The sequence below is a fragment of the Rhinatrema bivittatum genome, chromosome 14 (genome assembly GCF_901001135.1).
Source record: "Rhinatrema bivittatum chromosome 14, aRhiBiv1.1, whole genome shotgun sequence".
NCBI lineage: Eukaryota > Metazoa > Chordata > Amphibia > Gymnophiona > Rhinatrematidae > Rhinatrema > Rhinatrema bivittatum.
In genome coordinates this window covers 16,448,665-16,472,061 of record NC_042628.1, presented here as the reverse complement: position 1 = coordinate 16,472,061, position 23,397 = coordinate 16,448,665, and the positions used below count along the sequence as shown (strand labels likewise).

Below are 23,397 nucleotides of genomic sequence, written 5' to 3'. Positions count from 1 at the left end.
GGATCCTGCACCATGATCCTTCATTCTCAACTATCTGAGGATTTGCCCCTCATAAGGTCAGACCGAGGGTCCATCAAGACTGGCATCCTGTTTCCAACCATGGCCAATCCAGGATACAAGTATCTGGATTGGCCCAAACATTATTTATTTATTTATTTATTTATTTATTTAAAGTTTTTTTATACCGATTTTCCTGCATAAAATGCATATCAAACCGGTTTACAATGAAACAGAATGAGCAGGAAGTAAAATTCCTTAGTCTAATACATTAAATAGATCCCATGCTCCTAATGCCAGTAATAAGCAGTGGCCATTCCTTAATTCAACTTGACTAATAGCAATTTATAGACTTCTCCAGAAACTTGACCAAACCTTTTTTAATCCCTGCTAAGCCAACTGCCTTAACCACAACCTCTGGCAATGAATTCCAGATCTTAATTATGCATTGAATGAAAAAGTATTTTCTCCAATTTGTTTTAAATGTGCTACTTGGTAACATCATGGAGTGCTCCCTAGACCTTCTATTATCTGAAAGAGTAAATAACCAATTCCCACCTGCCCCTCTTTGAAAATATCATATAAATTTTGCCATTCACTCTTAGGGGCTGATGTAATAAGATGCGTGTTAAAATGGATGCTTGTATTGAGTGCCATTTACCTATCACATGCACATTACCTGATCACCCGAAGCTGAATTAAAATGAGCTGCTGTGTTAAAAAAGACGCGCTAGAGAAAATTGTGTGTCCCTACTACTCAAATGCATCGGGCATCCAGAAGAAGTAGTGGTGTGGCCACAGCTGCATCAGTGTGGTGTGTGGATTGTCTGTCTATCTCTTCAGGGTCAGTAGGTTATCCTGGCAGTGGACTGCTGTGCTTCACCAAAGCCATGTCTTCTGCTTCCTCGGCCACCTGCCTTGTGAGCCAGTTAGCTCGCCATGCTGCTCCCAATAAAACTGAATCGACGCGTGGTTTCATTTTTTTTTTCCGACTTTTGGAGCTCCCATCCATAAACTTGCTCTGGACTTTCTTGTTTTCCTTTCACTTTTGCAATAACCTTGGTGAAGTTTGGCTGCCTGTTGCCATGGCCCTTGACTCACGGAATGATTTAACGCCGGCTCTGGGGCTGGAGTTAAGTTTGCCATGTTAACAAGTGTGCGGTGGGCGCCAGGGATTTTCTGCACCGGGGGGATTAATAGCCTCATCTACATGGAATTTACATGTGATGAGCACTATCGGCTAAGGAGTTGTTTGGGTGTGCTAATCACCTTATTGCATCAGGTGCTAGTCTAGCGCATCCAAAACACACATCCAGCTGCACGTTAATCTGTGCACACTTTATTGCTTTGGCCCCTTAGCATTCAGTATAGATCTAGTCTGATGTAAGTGTCATGCATGTTTATGTTATCAAATGCAAGCAGGAAGATCCTGGATTGTTTGCAGGAATAACTGTTCTGGCAACTGGTAATGGGGCTGACCCAAGAGGGGGCGATACTGGACATGGTGCTTACAGATGGGAAGAATGTTTCTGATGTCAGAGAAAGGGATCACCAGGCCTGCGGTGATCCCCAGATGGTGTGGTTCGGTATTAGAAAATAGGCAGTTGTGGTTCATTCAAAGATGAGAGTCCTGGACCGCAGGAAAACTAACTTTTGTAAGATGGCGGAATACCTTAAGGAGTCATTAACTGGATGGGATAAGCTAGGGGAAGTAGAAAAGCAGTGGCCAAAACTGAAAGGAAATATTGTAAGGGCCACAAACATTTTTGTTAGGAAAGTAGATAAAGATTAGAGGAAAAAGAGACCACTAGTTTTCTAAAGAAGTGCCTTATAAAAGTAAGGGAGGAAAAGTTATTGTTCCTAAATTGCAAGAGATGGCAGAAATTACAAGGCAGAAAGTGGATATTTATTAGTTTTAGTTTTGTTTGTATTGTTTTTAATTGTATGATTTTTATATGTCAAGCTTTGCACATTGTTTTGGGTGATTCTTCTGAATCTGTAAGGCAGTTCATAAATTGCATTAAATAAATAAAGGATGCTTGGATCAGAGTTCCCCAACCAGTGTGCCATGTTATACTGTGGTCCTTCAGACCCGATCAGGCGTGCGCCATGGAAAAGGCTCAGGGCTCTGCTCTCACCATCACCACCTTGCAGCAAGAAGAGACACCAGCAGTGGCTCTAAAGCTTGTGGGAACCGCTTTCTGAGATCATCTGCAATCAAGTATGCTGCTTCTTCTTAGCTATAGCATGAGCCCCCGAGCGTGGTAATTAATGGGCAGCATGCAGGGCACTGATAGCTGGGACCCACTTTGTGCATCACACACGTGGCACTCGGCACCTCCTCGTCTTTGCCCTCATTGAGCCCTTCCATCCTCTCTTATCCCCAGGCTGAATGAGATGGAGGGAGGGGGGGGGAAAGAGGGCATGGACTGAGCACTGGATGTGACTCATTTTCAGTGCTGGGAGCAGCAACAAGGAAGGACTTCTGGCAACACTCAAGGTAACTGACTGAGCTTGGCTGCCTGCAGCACACAGCCTTCCTCCTTCTCATTGCACCTGTATACGGAGGGAGCTGGTCCAGCCTGACAGCCTCTCACCATTTATTTTAAAATTTGGAAGATAGCTTGGCGAGGCTTTCCTAGCTCTTCTTTTGGCCACGAGTCCTCGCTGACCCCTCTGCCTGCTTTTTGGAGGTTGGGTGTGCAGCACTTTTTTTGTTAATATAAGCGTACCTTGAGTGTAAAGAGGTTGGGAAAACTGACCTCTATGCACAGGGAGAGGAATGGGCAGTAAAAAGGACGGCACCATTGTATCTGGTGAGACAATGGAGTATTGAGTACAATTCTGAAAGCTGCACCTTCAAAAGGCCCGGATTGGTGCAGAAATGCCTAGGGCGCCAAAACTCTGCAGGTGCCCAAAAGCTGGGACTCCCTGGATTTCTGGTGGTGATCCCCCCCCTGTCCTGTGCCTTAAATCCAGCCCTGAAAAGGATATAAACTGAAAAAGAGGGCAGGTACTAAAATTGTCAGCCGTCTTTCAACATAAAGCACAGGGGGGGGGGGGGACAGAGTTAAAGATTCAAACGTATGTTCCTGTGGAGGAAAAGGGATTACACGATAGAAGCATTTAAATAGCTGCAAGGTCTAAATGCACAGGGAGCCGTGCGGTAAGGGCCAGAGGGAGCGGACCCCGGGGTGATCTAAGGCAATATTGCTGCACAGAAAGGATGGCGTCCCCCGGAAGGTGGCGAGAGGCGCGGGGAATCTCCCGAGGGAGAGGCGCAGGGGCGGCCAGGATGGATGGGGGCTCCGGATCCCAGCAGGGGCCTTTGGAAGGGTGGGCGCCGGCTCGGCAGTTCCTCAGCCCCCCGCCCCCCGGGGGCGCCGGCTCGGCAGTTCCTCAGCCCCCCGCCCCCCCGGGGGCGCTTGGCTGTGCTGTGCCTTTAAGAAGGGCTTCCTTTGGCCGAGTGGCCCAGCCCCGTCACGTGACTCGAGTCTCGTGACGGGCCCCACAGCAGGGAGGCACATTTCCTTTTTTTTTTTTTTTTTCCTTCTTCCCAATTGCGTTGTTGTGGGGGGGAATCCGGGGCTCCCCGATCGCCGCCGCTGAATGAGGCGCTCGCTGGAACTTGTGCGGCTGCTGATCCCGGGAGCTGCTTCCTGCACGTTGCTCTTTTTGGCTTTCTGAGTCTCCTTCCTCTTCCTCTCCATTCCCCCGCCCTGGGCTCGGCAGTCCTTCTCCAGCATGGACGGGAAGCCCCTGCTGCAGGAAAGGCCCCCGGCTTACAGCCCCGTGCTGCCGGGGGGCTACGAGTACGGGCAGCCGGGGAGCTACGGGGCTATTGCTCCCCCCCAGCCGGGCTTCCAGCCCCCTCCTCCCTACGCCTACCCCGGTGCCTCAGGTGGGTATCGCCTCGGGGAGCTTTGAAGTGGTGGGGGTGGCGGGTGCGGGGCTCTCCTCCTCCCCCCTCCGGCGCCTGCCTGCATTTGAAAACGAAACTCGGGCACGAGCCGCGGTGCAAAGTGCGCCGGAAGCCTTGCGGGCGGGGGTACGAAACCCTAAAACGAAACTGGGCTTTTTCGGGTGTCGTCGTCCCCCCCACCCCCTCGCAGCCCTGCTGCTGCGGTGGCCACTTGCCAGTTGGACGATCGGAGTCGTTTCAGTAGCCCGAGGCTACGTCTCGGCGTCGACCCCCCCCCCCCCCCCCCCCCCGAGGGAACAACGTGGGAGCCGCTGGACTTGTGACTCCGAGCCGCCGCCGCCGCTCCTGGCAACAGGTCGGGGACGGAGGAGGCCTGGCCCCCGGACTGCAGGAGCTCCGCCTGCCCCCGAAACTTTATTTCGTGAGCGGGAAAATCACGTTTTGGTCGCCAAGTAGGGGAATAATTAGACTTCGGGTGCAGGCTGGGGTTAAATCCAGTGTCATGTGGCCTGGACCGGGCCTCGCCGGGGCATCCTGTCCTTTCGGATAGTTTGCCTCGATTTTACTAGCACATCTCCGGCCTCTTTCTCTGGGCCCTTGCTGGGGGGGGGGGGGGGTCATTTGCTTGGCTCGCGACTTCCCACTCCTGGTCGCAGGCGAGGTGCAGAGAGGGCTCTGCCATTAGCACAGCAGCCCAGATGTGCTTCGACGCAGGCCAGAGGTCGTGTAAGGTGAGGCTTCTAAACTCTAAGCCGCTGCTCACTTATTCCGGAGAGAAATAGCAAGGTTAGGAGTTCATCTTCAGCTTTGATCCAAATGCATTTTCTGAAAATCTCTTTTCGGTGGCACCGCTGCTTTCCAATTGGTTCAACAAACCCGTATTAGGCAGCAGCAGCAATGCTCACCTGAGCCTGCAGTGCCCGTGTGGCTCACAGCCTTCTCGGTAGGCACGGAGAGGAATGTGTCTGCCACGGAGAGAAAATCAGCAACTCAATTACAACCCAAGACGTGGGGAGGGGGAACGTTTTACTGGCGGCTGCTGCTGCTGCTCTGCGCAATGATTGTTGCATTACTGGATCGTGGCCTACGGGCTGCGGTGCTAGGAGGGCTCTCCAGAGCTCTAGAGCAGAATAGGTCGGCCTAAGGCTTGGGATGCACCTGTGGCAGCGAAGGATCTTTTTAACCGTGGCTAGTAGACATTTTTTTTTTTTTTTTGTAACAGTATCTTTGAGTTGATGAAGGCCTAGTATGTGGGCTATATTCAAAGCCTTCCCTTCACCCGTGTCTTTCTCGGCTTGCAGTGTGGCAGGGCTCCCTGTTCAGAGCATGCAATAGCCCCATTGATCTCAGTCTTGAAAAAAAAACCACTTAACTGAGTTTTTAGATTTGAAGCTTATGGGATTTGCTTGCTGGTTTCTAGTTAGTTCAGGAAGCATGGTAAAACTTCTGTTTGGATTTAATGGTATAATGGTAACATTAGCTGCCCAGCCCTCTATGCCTTTCCTACCGCTGCCCTCCATATCCATCCCACGTTTGCTCAGAAGGTTTTAAAGTACTTGCTTTTAACACTTCCACTGAATTCAGGTCTTGTCTTCTGATTCTTACAGGACCAGCCTCTCTTTTTTTTTTTATTTATTTTTAATCCACATAATTACCAATACTAGCAAAACTGTTGTCCAGAATGTTTGGCCTTTCTATGTTTATTGAAGAATGTGGCTCCCCCAGGATCACTCTGTCTCTTTGGAAGCCTAGTGCAGTCTGGCTTTTGCTGTTTGGGTTCCAACTGCTGTTGCTTTAAGTTTAAGGTTACCCCAATGTCTTTGCAGAAGCAGGGCTGTTAGGGTCTTAGCTGCTGCTCCATGGGGTCACCCTGGTACCTTTTGGTAGCCCAGTGCAGTCAAAGCACCGCTTTTAGGGTTGTACCTGCCACGTCACGCAGGTCACCCCCTGGCTACCCACAGGCCTGGTCATGCTTCTGCTATTCATTAGTTCTGCTACAGTTTTACCATGGGGCCTGTTCCGCTGGGCTCACCACATGTACTTTGAGATGGGATGAATGTAATTGATAAGCCTTTTAATTTAGAGATATAACTTTAATTCATTTTGAGTGACAGCCAGAGTGGAGCAGCTGAACATGTAGCACCTGAAATAAAAACTCTAGCTTTTGATATTTGCCTTTTTTTTTTTTTAAATGTTTTCATGCATTTGCTAACTGCAGCAGGAGACTCCTCGGCCTCTGTCGCACTCCCTCCTCGGTAGCTCTCTTCCTGTAAAATAAACGTGCCTGGATGTTCAGGATTGACGGTCTTCTCACTTTTCCAGCTTGGTTAAAGATCTGCCACTCCTTCACTTACCTCTGTCCAGTTTTCCTCTGGTTTGTCTTACTGCTATGCAGCTGTCCGGTTTACTTAACTCATGTGGTATCCTTTTATATTCCTGGCAACATGCCCAATAGTACTGTCCGTGCACTGTACGCACCCAGAGAAGTTGCAGAGCAGTCTGCCTCTGGCCTGGCGTATGCTTCAGTGTAGTTGTAACTGCAGATTGAACGCACGTTCTCCTATTGACAGTATTATAGCTGGGCAACCCTCATTAAGGTTTCAGAGCCATATGGGAAGGACATTTGGGTTTCAGTTTAGCTCTACGAGAGTGGAAAATGCAAACATTACATTAAAATGTTTCCAGAATATTTGTTGCATTGGAAAGCTTCCTCACCTAAAATGGGTGCCTCACCAAGGCAGCTTAGTTTCTTTCACATTAGCTGCTCGAGTAATACCCACATGAGCATTCATTCGGACTCACATGGCAGCTGCACTGCTTTATCAGAAAGATGGACCCACACTTCAGCCCAGCACCAGATCCATCCCTAAGAGCATGTTTGTTTTTTTTTTGTTTTTTGCAACTCCTTGCCTCTGAACCACAAAGAAAAACTAAGCTTCAGCTGTAAAGCGGGAATGCAGAGGATGTAAAGCTCGTGCAGAGTTTGTCACAGGACTTAAATTCTGCTATGACAAACCCTCTCTATAGCAAACAAAGCAACCCATCGTTAAAAAAAAAAAAAGTTTTTAATTTGTTCTTAGCACTAATACTGGAGCATTCATTATTACTAGAGAAATAGAATGGTTCAGAATGATCCGACTGCCAGGAAGCTTCTGGGAAAACTCCATTTTATCCATGTCGCTGTTGGAACAATTGCGTTGACTTTTTATTTTAAAAATAAACTGCACATATAATGTCATGTATAGACTTTTTCCTCTAAAAGCTCTAGCTGCCAGTAAAATAAAGGTTAATAAGTCAAAGAGATTTTTAGCTCTCCGAAGCTAGTCAAGCAAGGCATTAAATTAGTCCAGTGAAAAGCTATCACCTGCTACATATATGTAGATAATGTTTTATTTGTTAACCTTGATTTCTGATGCCAGAAATGAATGGAAAACGCCAAAGCAAAACGAAAAGCTGCATCGTGAGCTAAAGGGTCAAATCCGGGAAAACTAAAAATGGAGATGTGCCTAGGAGCCCTCGGCAAAGCAGAGGAACCTCAGTGCATGAAATAACTGGAAGACCAATGGTTGTCACCCATGGATTAATCTCCTGGGAAGCTGAAAGGTTGCCAGGGACTCACCTCTGTTTGTTTGTTTTCTTGTTGCAGGATACCCTGCCCCTCCTCCACAGGGCCCACTGCAGCCGAGCTTCCCCAGCACGTACACCATCATCCAGCAGCCCGTCACCACCACCACGTCTGTGGTGGTGGTCGGAGGTTGTCCCGCCTGCAGGTACGTTAGATCCTTCCTCTGAAGCTTTTCTCTACAAAAGGGGGGAGACCGTGTCGTCTGTGTGTGAGGTTTTGTACAAAGTCTGACCTTAATTCAGAAGTGAGTGATATTTTGTGTAGGTAGGTTAAGTGTAGACAGGTCTCAAAAAGATATTAGCAAAGCCAGTAAGCAGATTCTCTGTGACTCCCATCAGTGGGAAGCTGTGGGTTAAAGGGTGGTTTCCTCCCCCCCCCCCCAGCAAAAAAAAAAAAAAATCTGCAGCAGATTGAAGTAACCTTCCTGCTTCCACAATCAAATTCTGCCTCCTGTTTCTGGAGGAAATTAGAAGCATGGAAGATTTAAAAGCCATTTTAGGGTGGAATAGGAGAACATAGCAGCATGCGGTATGTATTCTTTTTTTTTTTTCTCACTCTCCCCTTGTTCCTTTGGTATCCCTGTTAAATGTAACTTTTTAGTTTTCCCTTTCTCATTTAAAGGTATTTATTACTCCCCTTGTTAATTGTAAACCGATGCGATATGTATATGAATGTCGGTATATAAACGTTTTAAATAAATAAATGCACAGTTTTCGTAGTAATGACAGCAGCAAAAGACCAGAATGGTCCGTCCAGTCTGCCCAGCAAGCTTCCCTAGGTAGAAACTTCACCTCTGTTTCTTGTAAGGGTAGTAACGGCCGCTCCATGCAGTTATCCCAAGCTCTATGAAAACCCATAAAAGTTTCAGGGCGAGATTCACAAAAGCATTTCTCCCATTCTGTGTCTGTGTCAGGCCCTCAGCTGGCAACCTTTTTTTTTTTTTTTTTTTTTTTACTGGGTGCCGAGCTTCCTTGAAAATTCAGCCAGTGCTGCTTGACGGGCTTTGCTTATAGACCTGGCCGTAGTGACTCTTAAATTGAGCAATTGTAGGGCTGGTTTGATGACCCAGTGGCGGTGCCACTTGATTCTATGTTGGAAATCCAGTTTTACTCTGTGTCCCAGATCAAACAAGTCTGGGCCCTCTTGGATGTTGCCTGAATCCAATTCCCCTTTTCCCCTGCTGTTGAAGTGGGGAGCAATGTTGCACTTGCATTAAAAGCATCAAGGCTTATTGGTTTAAGGGTAGTAATTGCCGCATCAGCAAGTTGCCCCTCCCGCATGCTTTTCTTTTGCTTCCGTCCTAGCCTTTAGAAATCCATGGTGTTTATCTCATGCCCCTTTGAATTCTTTCACTGTTTTTTGTCTTCATCTCCTCCTCCTCTGGAAGGGCATTCCAGGCATCCACCACCCTTTCTGTGAAGAAATATTTCCTGACATTGGTTCTGAGTCATCTTCCCTGTAGTTTCACTTTGTGACTCTTAGTTTTATTATTCTCTTTCCAATGGAAAAGGTTCGAAGTTCATGCAACCATTAAATTCTCGAAGATATCTGAAGGTTTGTATCATATCACCCCTGCATCTCCTCTCTTCCAGGGTATACGTATTCAGATCCTTCAGTCTCTCCTCATAGCTTTTCTGATACTGACCCCACACCATTTTGGTCACTCTTCTCTGGACCGCCTCCATCCTGTCTCTGTCTCCTTTGAGATACAGTTTCCAGAATTGAACCCAATACTCCAGGTGAGGCCTCACCAAGGACCTGTACAAGGGGATTATCGCCTCCTTTCTTACTGGTTATTCCTCTCTCTATGCAGCCCAGCATTCTTCTGGCGTTAGCTAACGCCTTGTCACATTGCTTCACCATCTTCAGACACTCTCGCCTCAAGGTCCCTCTCTTGCTCTGTGCACAACAGCCCTTCACCCCCCCCCCCCCCTCCCAAAATCACATACAGCTCTTTTTTGGATTGCCATGCCTCAGATGCATGACTCTGCACTTCTTGGCAATGAATCCCATCTGTCATATCTGCGATCACTGTTCAAGCTTCCTTAAATCACTTTTCATTCTCTTTACTCCTTCAGGCATGTCCACTCTGTTCACATCTTAATATCACCCGCAAATAGACATACTTTACCTTCTATTACTTCCTCAATGTTGCTCACAAAGATATTGAACAGAATCAGTCCCAAAACTGATTATTATGGCCCTCTACTTAAGACCGTTCTGTCTTCAGAGTAGGTTCCATTTACCATTACATGCTGTCTCCTATTAATCAACTGGTTTGTAATCCATGCCACCACCTTGGTGCTCACTCCCAAGCTTCTCATTTTATTCACCAGCCTCCTATGCGGGACTGTATCAAAAGCTTGGCTGAAATCCAAGTAGATCACATTGAGTGCTCTTCCTCGACCCAATTCTCTAGTCTCCCAATCAAAAAAACCTAATCAGATTTGTCTGCAGGACCTTTCCCTGGCGAATCGACGTGGCCTCTGGTCCAGCAATCCTCCACCTCTGTAGCTAGTTCACTATCCTTTCCTTCAGCAGAGTCTCCATTAATTTTTCCCACCACAGAGGTGAGGCTAACCGGCCTGGAGTTTCTAGCCTCCTCTCCCCTCCCACTCTTGTGAAGAAGGATCACCACTGCTCTTCTCCAATCACTCAACCATTCCCAGGGATCTGTTGAACAGGTCATGCAGCGGACCCGCCAGCACATCTCTGAGCTCTCTAAGCATCCTAGGATGTATCTCATCGGGCCCCATGGCCTTGTTCATTTTCATTTTTCTTAGCCTTTCCCATCCATTCTCTTCTGTAACTGGAGTTTCAGCTACTCCACCCCCATCCAGAGTCTTGTCAACTAATGAAGGTCCTTCTCCAGATTGTCTTTAGTGAACACCGAACTGAAGTATTTAATATTTATGCCATTTCTTCATCTCTCTCCACACATTACTCTGTCACCTTTCAACTTCACTATACCACTTCTGGCCTGCTCTTCGGGGGAGGGGAGGAGGAACTGTAAGATAATTTGATGAGGAGACTTTGGGAAACTTCATTTTGTTGGCCAAGCTGTAGTGACTCTTAAATTGAGCAACTATAGAGCTGGTTTGATGGTTCAATGGCAGTGCTACTTGATTCTATGTTGGAAATCCAGTTTTATTCCTATGATATGGCTTATGCTCCTTGGACTAGCAGAGGCTGGAGATAATCTGGAGTACTGTGTCTGCAGCCCTTTGGAGAGAGTCTTGGCCATCACTTGAGTGACACCTACTGGCCGACTCAACGTACATGTCAGGTTCCATAGAGCAGCTATGTTATGAGGTCCCAGGAGGCTGTGCTCTCTTCATCAGCCTGGGTGGCAGTGCACAGACTTCTCCTTTTATCAGGCCTAAGAGGAGGCTGGTCTCACGTCCTTCTCCTCCTGGCCCAGTGGGAGGTCATTCCCTCATCCTTCATCCAGATCAGAGCAAGTCACTACCAACTCTCACTCTTCTGGGCCTGCTGGGACACCAACTTTATCGTCCTCCATCGGGCCTGGAAGTGATGCTGCTGATGCTGTTTTCACCCTGTTGGACCTAAAAGGGACCGAGGCAGCAGGAGCACAAGGGGGAGAGAGAGGTGTGGGCTCTGCGTGCATCGAGCCACTGCTGACTTCTGCTATTTGCCCTCATAAGTAAGGAAGGAAGGAGGGAGATTCTGGGCTAGACTGGAAGATTTTCTGCTTGCTGGGTGGGGGGGGGGAATGTGGGTTTTACTAGACAGGGAGGAGTGGGGAAGAGGGTGTGAGCAGCCTGCTGGGCAGGGAAGTATGGGTGGGGGGAGGCAGACTGAGTCTGGATGCTACTGGGCATGGGGGACAGGAGGAGTTATGAGAGCTACTGGATAGGAAGAGGGCAGGGAGCATGGGAAACCAGCTGCAGGGGTCTGGGACTGCTGGGCAGGGATGAGAGAGGAGCATTGAAAGGGAGTAGTTGGAAGAAGAGGGAGAGTAATAGGGTGCAAAAGCTATAATAGGTCAGTTTTGGGAATGTGCATTTCTTTATCTTTGTACTTTGCTTAGTGTAAAAGGAAATGTTCTTCTGTTTTTTTTTTTTTAGTTCTCCAATTTTGCACTGCATGCAGATTGGCTTCCTGAGGTTTTCATTCCCGTTTTTGACTTCACATTCATAATTTGTGGTCTCTTATTCTGATTTTGGTGCATGTCTGTGGGGTGTGGGTGTGTTGACCGAGGTGAGGGTATTTTACTAGCAGGCAGTCTCATTTATATTTCTTCAGTAGGTCGTGCATTGGTGCACTGCTGCCTTTTCATAGGTAAGGCTGTTGCTGTTTTGAATTCTTGCAGTTAGTGCTGCTACGGTATGGCAGGTTTGCTACTCCTATGCGGAGTTGTTTTTTGTGTTTGTTTTTTCTCTCAGGCTTTGCATTATTTTACAATGTGCTTGGTAGTAGAGGGAGTTTGTGTTGCTGTTTACAGAGATGACGCCAGAATCCGAATATCGTTTTTGGTAGGGCGAGTCGTACGGGGAAATGTCCTGGTTCTGCCCTGCACTCTCCTTAGGAGTGGACAAGGCGGGGTTCCTGTGGACGCAGAGCATAGGTTTACATTTAGCCCCCTGACAGTCGTGTAGTCGGTGTGTCCTGACGGCTGAAAGATTGTGAACCCCAGCCATAGAGAGCCATGGGCGGCTGCTGCTGCTGCTCTAGCTGGGCTGAGAGTTGGCAGAGGGAATAACGGGCAAAAGGTCCGGCGTAGCTTTGAATTGGAGGCTCCTGTGCTGCAGACCCGACCTGAGGCGGGCTCTGTTTGGAGCCCAAAGCAGCAGAAACCAGCTCCAGTGGAGAGAGGCGCGTGGAGATAACCTGAAGGTTTCATCCCCCAGTAGCTCCCTCCTTCAAATCCTGTAACACGAGGGAGGAGAAAGGGACCCACCAGGCTTTTAATGGAGCCAAATCTTTGTAGAAGAACTGCTTGCCCAGTGGCACGAGTTCAAATTCCAGGCCTCTGGCGCAGAATGAGTGCGGAGGTTGGGGGGGGGGGGGAACAGGAAAGTCCCATTCTCTCGAGGATACAGCGGCAACTGGGCAGAACTTACACCACGGCCCATGGCTGCGTGGGGGATCTCTTAAAACCTATTCCCGGGCTCCTCGCCCTGCCGCCGTGGAGGAAGCTATGGGAGGAGCTGTAAAGCAGCAGCAGCAGCTGTAATGTCGGCACAGATGGGTATGGTGAGCTCGTGGGCCCCGCCCCCTTTCTCGCACGGGTTTCCTGCTGCCGCAGAAAGCCCTGTGAGAGTGTTTGTTTGTTTTTTATTTAAACACTTTTATATACCATCGCAACGGTTTACAAATAGGCACATAAAGCTACATTACATACCTTAGTCTATCGCACATTATAACAGGTGCCAATAAAGTTCGGTTACAATTTCATAAATAAAATCAATATTTGTGTGCGGGCTTACAGGCACCGTATTGATGATTTTTTGGGGTTTTTGTTTTCTTTGCGACGGTGCTGCTGCCGTCTGCAGATCAGGGCGGTGGACTCCCTGGCCCCTTACCCTGCAGGGGTGGTTTGGGCGGAGTTTTATGCCTCAGACTTACCCCCTCCTCCCCTGATCCCTTCTGCTCTTCTAGATCCTGCGATACTAGCGGCTTCGCTGGGACGGGACCTGTGTGCGCCCCCCACTCCTCCCCAGGTGTGGAGCTGTTTACGTCTGTCAGATGGTGATGTCCGGGCGTGGTTAAGGAGCGACTCCCTTACAACACCGCCCCGTGTGCCCCTCAGAGCTGATTCGGCTGCAGCTGTCGCCATAGCTAGCGAAACAAAATCAGAGCCACTGACGCGAGCATGGGGACCACTTGTTGGATCTTAGTAATTTTGGCCATTTTAATGAATTTCAAACACCTTAAAAGTTTTCCTGGGCCCACCTTTCTTTTCGGGATGAATGTGGGAGGTAGGACTTCAGCAGCTGTGCAGAACCTGGGAACGGCGTGTGCTCACCTGTTGTCTGGCATCTAGGCCGTATAGGGCTAGGTTGCTAATTAAACATCATCTTGCAGTCTTTAGTGACTGCTCCAGCAAATAAACCATGTTTGTTCCTGCTGGGTTCTGTCTTTTTTTTTCTTTTTTTCATCGGACAGCAGCCAGCAGATAATATGTGGGCAGGGCCCTTGGAAGAGGTGAGCGAGAGGCGTGCCAGCACACAGCACTTATCGCTGTCGCTAGAGCAGCAGAAGCAAGCTCCATGTGGCTGTCGTCGAAGCCTTCAGTACCCCATGGCCTGTCTAAGGCGCCTCTTAGGCCGGTGACTGTCCTGAGGATTTATAGTGAGCAAGTCGGGCAAAGGTGGATGATGGCAAACCATAGTGGAGAGAGTTATTTTAACTAGGAAATATAACATGAGAATAAGAGCAGGCCTGGATGCAAGCTGACATTCCCACCACAGTAATTTTCATGAGTTATATAGATGTTGAGTCACCCGACCTTTGTTTTCTCAAGTCTTGTCAAATCTGAGGGCTCCTGTGTGCTTTGGTGTGCGTTGAATAGGAACTGTGTTCGTGCAGATTTTATTTTATTTTTTTTACACAGCATAGTACGTTTTCTTAAACCTCAAATGCTGGCAGAGTGCAAACAGATGGGGAAGACTTTGCTTAGAGTTGGTTTGATCTGAGGGGGAGCTTTTGCTCTCTTTATGGTAGATGGTTAGTGAGTAATCCCGTCTGTTTGCACATGACATTTTGGCATAACCAGTCAGCCAGGAGTAGAATAAGGTTTTTGGCTGTCCTGGGCAACTTCAAAATGTTGTGCCCTAACCAACTCCATTATTGATTTTTTTTTTTTTTTTTCTCGCGTCCCTTTCCTCTTCCGTCACAGCTAACATCTGCTTCTCAAACGTACAATGGCACCACCTCTTCCTTGCCCTCTGGAAATGGGCCACAGCCTGATCCGGGGCAGGGGCAGCAGAGGGTGATGTTGATGCACCTTCAAACTGCTGGAATTTAGAAAAATGCACACATCTGATGTGCAAAGTCCCATTATCAGATAATTAAATTGAAAATAAAAATGTAACTTTTGCCTCTTTCTTTCATCTTCTTGCTTTCCGTCCCTTCTTCCCATTCTGACTTTATTCTTCCAAGTCTCTCTCTCTCCCACCTGCAGCTGTTTTTCTGTTCTTCCTGTCTTTCTCCCAAGTATTATTAGCGTGTCTCAGCTTATTCTTGTACATCTCGTTCATTTTTTTTTTTTTTAATCTTTGGATTTATCCTGTATTGTATTACTGCATCCCAGTCCTGTCTCTCCCGCTCACTCTATCCCTTCCCTCTTCCTGGCAAGGTAGGGAAGATTATGGGGTGAATAACTTTCTTCTCTACTTAACTGCCAAGGGAAACTGTACTTCCTGCTCCTAAGGAATCTGTTTTGCTTGATAGCCTTTTTTTTTATGCTAGTTATAAGGCTATACTTTGGTTATGACTTTTTAAAAAGATGAGTTTATTTTCACATCTTATATTCAGCAGAAAAGTAACTTTTTTTTAAATCTCTTGGGGCAAAACTTTTCTGAAATCTGGCCTGTGCTACTCTGTAGACACACAGGAAGCAGGATTTATACACAAATGATAAAGTATTGAGGCTGGGAGCTTCCATCTCATTTATTCACTCCGCTAAATGCAGAGGGTTGTATAAAATTGTAAGTTTTATTAATACAGAGCAACTTAAGCTTTATAAGAGTCCCATAAGATGGATCTCTGTTCAGAGGCAGAGAATGTTTCATCAGAATACGTATTTTGTGAATGGTTCTGCAAAATGTATTGCATTGCATTTTTAGGTTTTTTGTTTTTTTTTATACTCTGAACCATGGGGGTATAGCACTTCTTTTGGTCTAGTTATTGGGGGAAATATGATTTGCATTTTGCCTATGCAAAAATATTCTTTTATAAAATAAGGTGTGTATATACAATTTCTTTTTAGGTTATGCTTTGTTCTAAGTGTATTGTTTATCTTCTATAAATATTAGAAATCTATAATATCATTGGAAAAACAATATGCAGCAAAAGTAACATACCAACGGCGAATTGGTGTAACAACCCTTGGATTGGGCTGACTGCCTTGGGCTCTGTGCTTCAACCTCTGTGAGAGGTATCCTCCAGTCTTGGGTGGGGGCCCGGACAGCCCCCCACATACCTATTTGGCCTGGGTGAACCTGCTTCGGCATCCATGAAAGGCTGCAGTTCTCCCTTCTGGCCACTAGCTGTCAGCAGCAAGATGGGCGCTGTACCTAGAGCCCCTTCATTTCGACTGGATTTGATGCTTCCTCACTTTCAAATTCCTTCCCCCGGTCATGCTGATTGGCTGCCTTTGCTGCTGGTGAGAATCTGGGTCACAGGACCAATCATCTTGTAGCACTGAAGGGGAGAGAGGGAGCTGCTGTCTTCACAATGCTAGTGTCTAATTTTAAAATCGGAGGTGACTTGGTCATTACGCAGCCTTTGTCACATGGAATTTGGAAGGAATGTTTATTCTGTAAGAATAACTTTTTTAGGACAGATGTGTATTCTCCCAGTGTCACAACAGAAGAGATGAGACATTTTTCATCTGGAGATGGAGTTTTGTATGGTCTCAGCTCTTATGCACATCACTTATTAGTGGCTCTCAACCTGGTCTTTGGGACTAGCTTGGTTTTCAGGCTGTGGCACATGAATATGCATGAGTGTTATTTGCATGCACTACCTCCACTGCTTTAGAAGATATCACATCCTACTAACACTCCAGGTTACTCCAGGGCAGAGATTAGACATCTGCATAGTGTAGTAGAAATCCCTTAGTACTGCTGACCCTTAATATGAGTGACAACTTTTTCAGTGGACAATCGGTATAGTGTGTGTGGATGTGTATCTATTTTTCCCTATATATATATATATATATATATATATATATATATATATAGATGCTCAAGCAAAGAAAAATGTTATTAGAATTCATATCTGCCATTATTTCATGATTTATGGGATGGTAACTGGTTACTGCAGTTGGTGGTGACTGTCCATTTTGTAAGTTGTCACTCTTGTGTTGAAAGCATACTGTGCAAGAGGTTTCTGTGTAGCAGTATATTATGAATAAATTGCTGATTTAAGAGTCCTGCCAGCTTATCCCATTCTAAATTGGTAGGGTCAGCTGACTACCAGCTAGTAGGCGCCCTCTGTTTTTAGTATAGAAAACGGGATTGTGTAGCAGTTTACCTGCCTAGTAGTTGGTAGCTCAACAGCATGTGTGTGAGGACAGATGGTCTGCCTGGAAGCCAGAGGTGTGGTCACTGCCTGTTTTGGCTGCCTCATCCCAGACTACAGTTGGAATTCCTGCCCAGAGAGACTATGAATAGATTTATTGAGGCTGGAGTCTGATTTCCTGACGTGCGTGAGACTATTGAATCGCTCCATATCATGTGAGATGCTGGTTTGTACAAAAAGAGCAGATCCTGGTAACACAAATGTTCCTCCGCGTTCAGGATCCATCTGTTTTTGTTTGTTTTTTTTTTTTTTTTAGCTAGGTGGTATACCTCGTTTAACACATCCACTGGGAAATAGTAAAATGAAGCACCCCCCCATTTTTGGCTTGCTGCAGGTGATAGCTTTCACCTCATCTTGTGAGGCAGCATGCGCACAGAACAACCTGGGGCAAGCCATACTGAAGGAGGGGGAGGGTGCATTCTCTTATGGGACTGCCTGGGTGCATCTCCTCCCCCCACTAGCTTGTGTTGGGTGTTGTCCACACCAGATTTTTCAGGATGGCAGTGGGTTCCGGGGGAGCTTGACAGGGGCTTTTGAGCAGTGTGTGCACATATATAGATAGATGCGTAAACATTGATTCCATTTGTTCACTGTGGAGCCTCTTTGTTTTCTCATTTCTGACCAAAACTCCATCGCCTACAGTGAATTTTTTTTTTTCTGCTTTCGCTTGTGGAGAAAAATCCTGTGGCCTCATGTAAAATTTGGAGCAAATCCAGTCCTCCCCCCCACCACTGCAGACTGATAATGTTCAGAATTTTATGTTGGATTTTTGTGGGGGCATTTTAACCGTTTTTAACGCACACAGCATTAATAGTCCACACCTTCTATCTAGGGCCTTGCTGGCCAGTGCAGAAAGAGGTCATGAGAGCAGTGCAGGGGGTGAGGATTGCATGATGTGTGGCTCGTGTCCCGTGAATGCTGTCCCTTCATAGAGAGGATAGCTGTGAGCAAAGGATGTAGAATAAAAAAATGGATAGAGGGGAAACAATGCTGTGGTTATATACAGATTTTTTTTTTAACAAGCTAGAGTACCGTGGGTTTCCCCATTCATCCTTATGGAGTAGAGGCAGATTGTTCATATGTCTGGGATTATCTGCTTCATACATGGAAAATCTCTCTGCCAATGATTCAGAATGCTGCAGCTCGTTTAATTATCAGAACGCTGAGCATGTGACTGCCAGTACAAGGGGGTATAAAACACACTTTTTGACCTCTGTGTTCAAGGCTCCGAGTAATGATACGCCGCTATGCATCAGTTCTTGATTGAAAATCCCTAAAACAGGGAGACCTATGGTAGGCTGGATAACGTCGACGCAACGTTCCCTCCGTTCAGGTGCTAAAATTACAGCCAAACTGGGCAAGAATATTTGCAGTGGATGGCCTGATGATAGGGAATGCTGCACCAGAATCCTTCAGAAAGGAAGGCAGCTCGAAGACATTAAAAAAAAAAACCAAAACTAAAAGCATCCATGTGAGCAAAGCCTTTGGGTAACTTCCAACTTCGCCCCCTGATCCAGCATTATGAGTCTGTACAGCCTCTCTGTCTAGCTGGTGAGCGAGGCTCGGTGGGTCACACTTTTATTAAGTACTAAGCTAAGTTGCTAAATGGACTGGCTCCTGTGGGAAAGCCATTGCTGCTTGTTTTGTTTGTGGAAGTGATAGTATGGATTTTTTTTTTTTTTTTTTTAAATCAGCTGAACCATTAAGCACATAATCTTATGCAGCACTTAAGAATTTGTAAATAAATTTCAGAAAATATGAAAATGAGGTGGTGACGACTAAGTGTGAGTAGACATTTTTAGCTTCTTGCCCTTCGGCCATGTGGGACAGCATGGCCTGTGCATACGCTGTACTCTCTCTCTCCCTGCCTTTTCCTACGCTTCTTTCTCAAGCCAGTCTGACTTTTTTGTGTATCCTGCATTCATTGTGGATATTCTGAACACCAGACTGTCCAGGGGCGTACGCCAGGAATGGCCTGAGGGGGACCCTGCGGGGTCCGACAGCACCCAAGCAAGGCTATCTGTCACAGAAGGGGGGGAGTATGGGGCTCGTGCATAAGGAAAGGGGGCTTGGAGGATAGGCCTGCAATGCTTCGTTATGTACACATTGTCCATCTGGCCACTCATTAGCCCCTGCTCTGGCCTCGTATTTGCTGGCCTTCTTGTAATTCTGTTGGTTTCTGCCTCTGAAAGGAGGACTATCTTGGTTGTAGCCTGATATGCTAAGGTACAGCCTGTCATTAGCTACTCTTCAACCCTAAATCGTTACTATGCTAAAGGGGGGGGGGGGGTGTCTGAGAACCTCTGTATATGTGTAAGAATGATTCGGTTCTCTTTAAAGGTGGGAGGCATGAAGCTGAGAGATTTGTTTTTATATGAAAGGAAAGCACGTGTGACCATACCCCCAAGAGTGAAGATTTAGTGGAGGCCTTGATGTTTGTAAATGGCTGGAGACATGGGCAATACTGTCAAAATCTGACAGATGTTTCCCTTTCTTTTTAAAAGTATCTTATGATCACTAGTGACACCAGTAACTTGTGTGCAAGCCTTCTGCAGCAAGGTCTCTTTCAAAAGCTGATTCTGTTCCTTGCATGACTTATTTCCTTTAATGTTCTTAATCTTGATTTGAGTTGGAGGCTTTAGAAGAACCATTGTGTGGGAGGGGGAAATACAGTGTAGACATTTTCCCTCAAAATTAAGTCCAACCTATAACTAGCCTGAGACCTACTTCTTGCTACCCCGGACCGAAAGTCTCTACAAATGCTATGCATCTTACATTTTCAGGATTTGGGCTACTGTTTGAATTTAGTAAATAGTTATGCTTCCATAAATCAAACAGGTGCCATGATTATCATTCACTTCAGAATTAAATCTGATTTAGTATGATAGAAAGCAACCCAACTGCAGTGTGAGTGTATGTATAGTACTGTTCTCCCTGCATGGGAAGGGTGGAAGATCACATGAGCAGCTTGCAGTTTAGATGATGATTTCAGCCTGTTTTGGAAAATGAAAGTCATATGCCTAGTATGATCATGTGACTGTTCACTTTGGTTGTGACAGCGATGGCAGGCAGACGTTTCACAAGTACACTTCCCTCTTCTGTGTCTTCTCACTGTCTTACAGAAGTTTCTTTCCTTATGTTTGGCTGACGGTGGGGACTAGTCCTGTTCATTACAAGGATACCAAAAGCCAGGATGGTGGTGGAGGTAGAAAACTCTAAGGGGCACTATTCTTCAGTTCCAGGATTTTAAAGCATCTGTGTGATTTTATCTATATTTGTCTATCCTTATATTCTCATTAAGTACCTTGGTGCTTTGTAAGCCTGTTAAAGTAGCAATAGCTTTGAATTGCTTAGTCCAACTTTTGAGAGTTCAGAAAAAATTAAAGGAAAATAAAAATACAACACATGGTTGTTCCCCCTGGAGCATTTCACTCATACAAACCTTTTCTTTATGCCAAAATCTCTTCTAGGGTGTTGATGGTTCTCTTCTTTGCTTGTACCTGTGCTTACACTTAGGATTTTTTTAAAAAGAGGAAAATGTATGCTTGCTTGTTTCTTGAGGCAAGGACAAAAACTTGCCCTTCATTTAATGATTTGTATCTTAAACCAGCCCAGTGCCCTCTCCTGGGATGGGCCAGATTAGGGCTTCCACGAGACGGGGAAGCTGTGATGCCACCATGCATAGGACCATAGTTATCAACAAGGGTGAGGTGCTATCTGGCTAGCGTTAGAGCCCAGCTGCAATAAGCAGAATGGGAGTGGGGTCTAGTTCATTGTAAGTGAAGGCTCAAGAGCCAGCATCCCAGCACTTATGTAATCAAGCTAAATGCAGCAGAAAAAAACAATTTCTGAAACATAAATCGAGTAGCTTAAGAAAAGTGACCCTAGCACCTAAGAACGTGAAGGGATTACCAAAACCACCCTCACCTTAACCTAGCCCTTAGTTTTAAGGTAGAGCAACACTCTACAAAAGCCTAAAAGGCAGTTGACTTGTACAATTCAAAACCGATGCATTTTTTTGCCCAATGATTTGCAGCTTTAAGGAGGGGACTCTAATGCACCAAAACTGAGCAAGCTTAACACTTTTGCAAAAAGCACCCCTCTCACTTTCACTTGAAATAAACTTATCTGGCATAGTTCCCATTGTACTTTTTGAGATTGTTCCTGATGCTATGGAAAACTCAATCCTTGTCTAAACCTTGCAGCCCACAGAAGCTGTGCAAAGCCCTTGCAGGCTTTTCCCACCCCCTGCCCCAAGGTTTTTCTGCCGAAGTAGTGAATGAATAGTACAAAGTTTCTCATTCTCCCATAGCATATGCTGGAGGTCAGGCACAGATCAGACTGGTTTCAGATTGAGAGAAGATTAAATAATCCTGATCTTAATCTGTACATATGTAGTAGGGATGTGAATCGTTTTTTGACGATTTAAAATATCGTCCGATATATTTTAAATCGTCAAAAATCGTTAGGGCCACGATACAATACCAATTCCCCCGATTTATCGTTAAAAAATCGTAAATCGGGGGAAGGGGGAGGGCAGGAACTTACTTACTTGCCCTAAACCAATGGCAGCTTGGGGGGGGCCTCCTGACCCCCACAAGACTTGCCAAAAGTCCAGCGGGGGTCCGGAACGACCTCCTGCAGTCGAATCGTGTTGGTTTATGGCCGCCGCCATTTTGCAGCCACCATTTTGCAAAATGGCGCCGGCTGAAGACAACACAATTCAATTGCAGGAGCCCGTTCCGGACCGCCGCTGGACCCCCAGGTAATTTAAGGCAACAATACGATTCCCTCCCCCTCCCAGCCGAAATCGATCGTTAAGACGATAGAGGACACGATTCACATCTCTAATATGTAGTACTATAACCTGTCATTTCAATTTTTAAGCTCTTGAAATGACTTGCATAAGTCAAAGGGAAATATTGAGGCTCCCATCTTTATTTTCAAAGGGAAACTCCTCAGACTTTCCCTTTTAAAAATTCCACTGGCACATGCAACATGAATACAAAGTTTGCATGGAGATTTAAACATGCAATCTCTACCTATACTTTCCCTCCCCCTTTTTTTTTGTGCAGGTAAAAGCAGGCATGCTCGGAAAAACATCTACTTTACCCTTCGATTGGAAGGGGGTACAGGACACATGCAGTAGTCTGTTTAAGGGGTAAATGCTTTTATTGGCAGCAGAGTGAGTGGGAACAATGGCCATCCTAGCTGGGATTATAGCTTTGTAATGGACATGTAAGAATACTCTTATCTCTGTTAATTTTGAAGTTTTTGATGCAGCATCGTTTAAGTCTTATTTCTTGTAAAATTTAATGGCAACTGCATCTGCAGTGCCACAACTTCACTTTAACTCTAGTGTGAAGAATGTTTAAGTTCTCAGCTGCTGTTGGGGAAGCTGTAAGGAGCCTAACCTATTCATGGTTTTTTTTGTCTCTGTTTCAGAGTTGGTGTGTTGGAGGATTCCTTCACCTGCCTTGGAGTCTGCTGTGCCATTGTGTTCTTTCCTATTGGAATCCTCTTGTGCTGTGCACTAAAACAACGTCTGTGCCCTAACTGTGGAGCAACATTTGGTTAAAGGGATCAATAAGACCAGGCTGGCTATGGCCATAAACACACTAGTACTCACTTCTAATGTAAATGGCATGTCTGGTCTATAACTTTAAAAAAAAAAATCTGATTAAATGTCAGATTGCTGTTGGAAAGTGTGATGAATGATTGATTTTTGCATGAGAGCATTTGATGTTGGACATACAATTTCCGAAACCACCCGAGCAGCAGACTGGCTTCTGTGGCTAATCGTGCCTTTTGGAATTGAGGAATAAAACTGCTTCCCCCCCCCTCCCCAAATCTTTACAGTTTGAGAATTGTAAGCAATCATGTTTTTAAAAGGATGCATTTAAACAATTGTTCTGATTTATTACTACTGTAGCGTTTATTCTACCACTTCAACTTTTATGAACCTGAATATTTTTTTTTAAGTGCAAAGGTGCATTAAGTGATTGTATTATTAAAACTTGATTACTCAGTTCATACATGTGTACAGACTTCATGATATTTTACTCACCTGCACAAATAAAAATGGCATTTATTTATAAGACTAGCTCTGTATGGTCAATGGCCTGTGCTTGTGTGTGCGCACTGTGTACACTAGCAGTGTTATGTGCCCTGACCTTGGACCTGTAACAAACTGCAAAAAGCAAGCAATTGCCTGGTTGCGTGCATACCTTATGCAGGGTGAAACACTGTAGTATTCATACACTGGCTACCAAGCACTGTGACCAGTTCCTCAGCAATCAGTTTAAAAAAAAAAAAAAAAAGGGTGGGGGGTTAGAGGTTGTGCTGGTACTGAAATGGGATGTTAAACTTGAAGTTTCATGACCTTGGTTCCTAAAGGCAAGAATGTGGATGGATCACTTTACAAGCTCATGACCTAATTTATGAAAATAGGTGCAGTGTTTGTAGAGGAGTAACTTGGAAGCAAAATCACTGTTTAGAGGAAGGCAGTTTCCCCACCTCTCTATACAGCCTTCTAAAAAAAGGTACAGTTACACTTGTGACTTGTTCTGCTTTTCTCTGCATC

At 45.8% G+C, this 23,397-nt stretch overlaps 1 protein-coding gene across 3 annotated transcripts; it reads left to right on the top strand.

Moving 5' to 3' along the window:
- Positions 1-3,528: 3,528 nt before the first annotated feature.
- Positions 3,529-22,914, top strand: BRI3 (brain protein I3). 3 transcript variants are annotated; one of them, XM_029576984.1, is made up of 3 exons: positions 3,529-3,898; positions 7,566-7,689; positions 13,167-13,276. In XM_029576984.1, exons 1-3 carry the CDS (start codon positions 3,742-3,744, stop codon positions 13,258-13,260), a joined length of 375 nt encoding a protein of 124 aa, XP_029432844.1. In that variant the 5' UTR covers positions 3,529-3,741; the 3' UTR covers positions 13,261-13,276. The 3 variants fall into 3 exon arrangements, with proteins under 3 accessions (XP_029432844.1, XP_029432842.1, XP_029432843.1); XM_029576982.1 differs by lacking the exon at positions 13,167-13,276 and adding an exon at positions 22,260-22,914 and having other exon boundaries at positions 3,537-3,898; XM_029576983.1 differs by lacking the exon at positions 3,529-3,898 and adding an exon at positions 3,918-4,650 and having other exon boundaries at positions 13,167-13,558.
- The last annotated feature ends 483 nt before the right edge of the window (positions 22,915-23,397 follow it).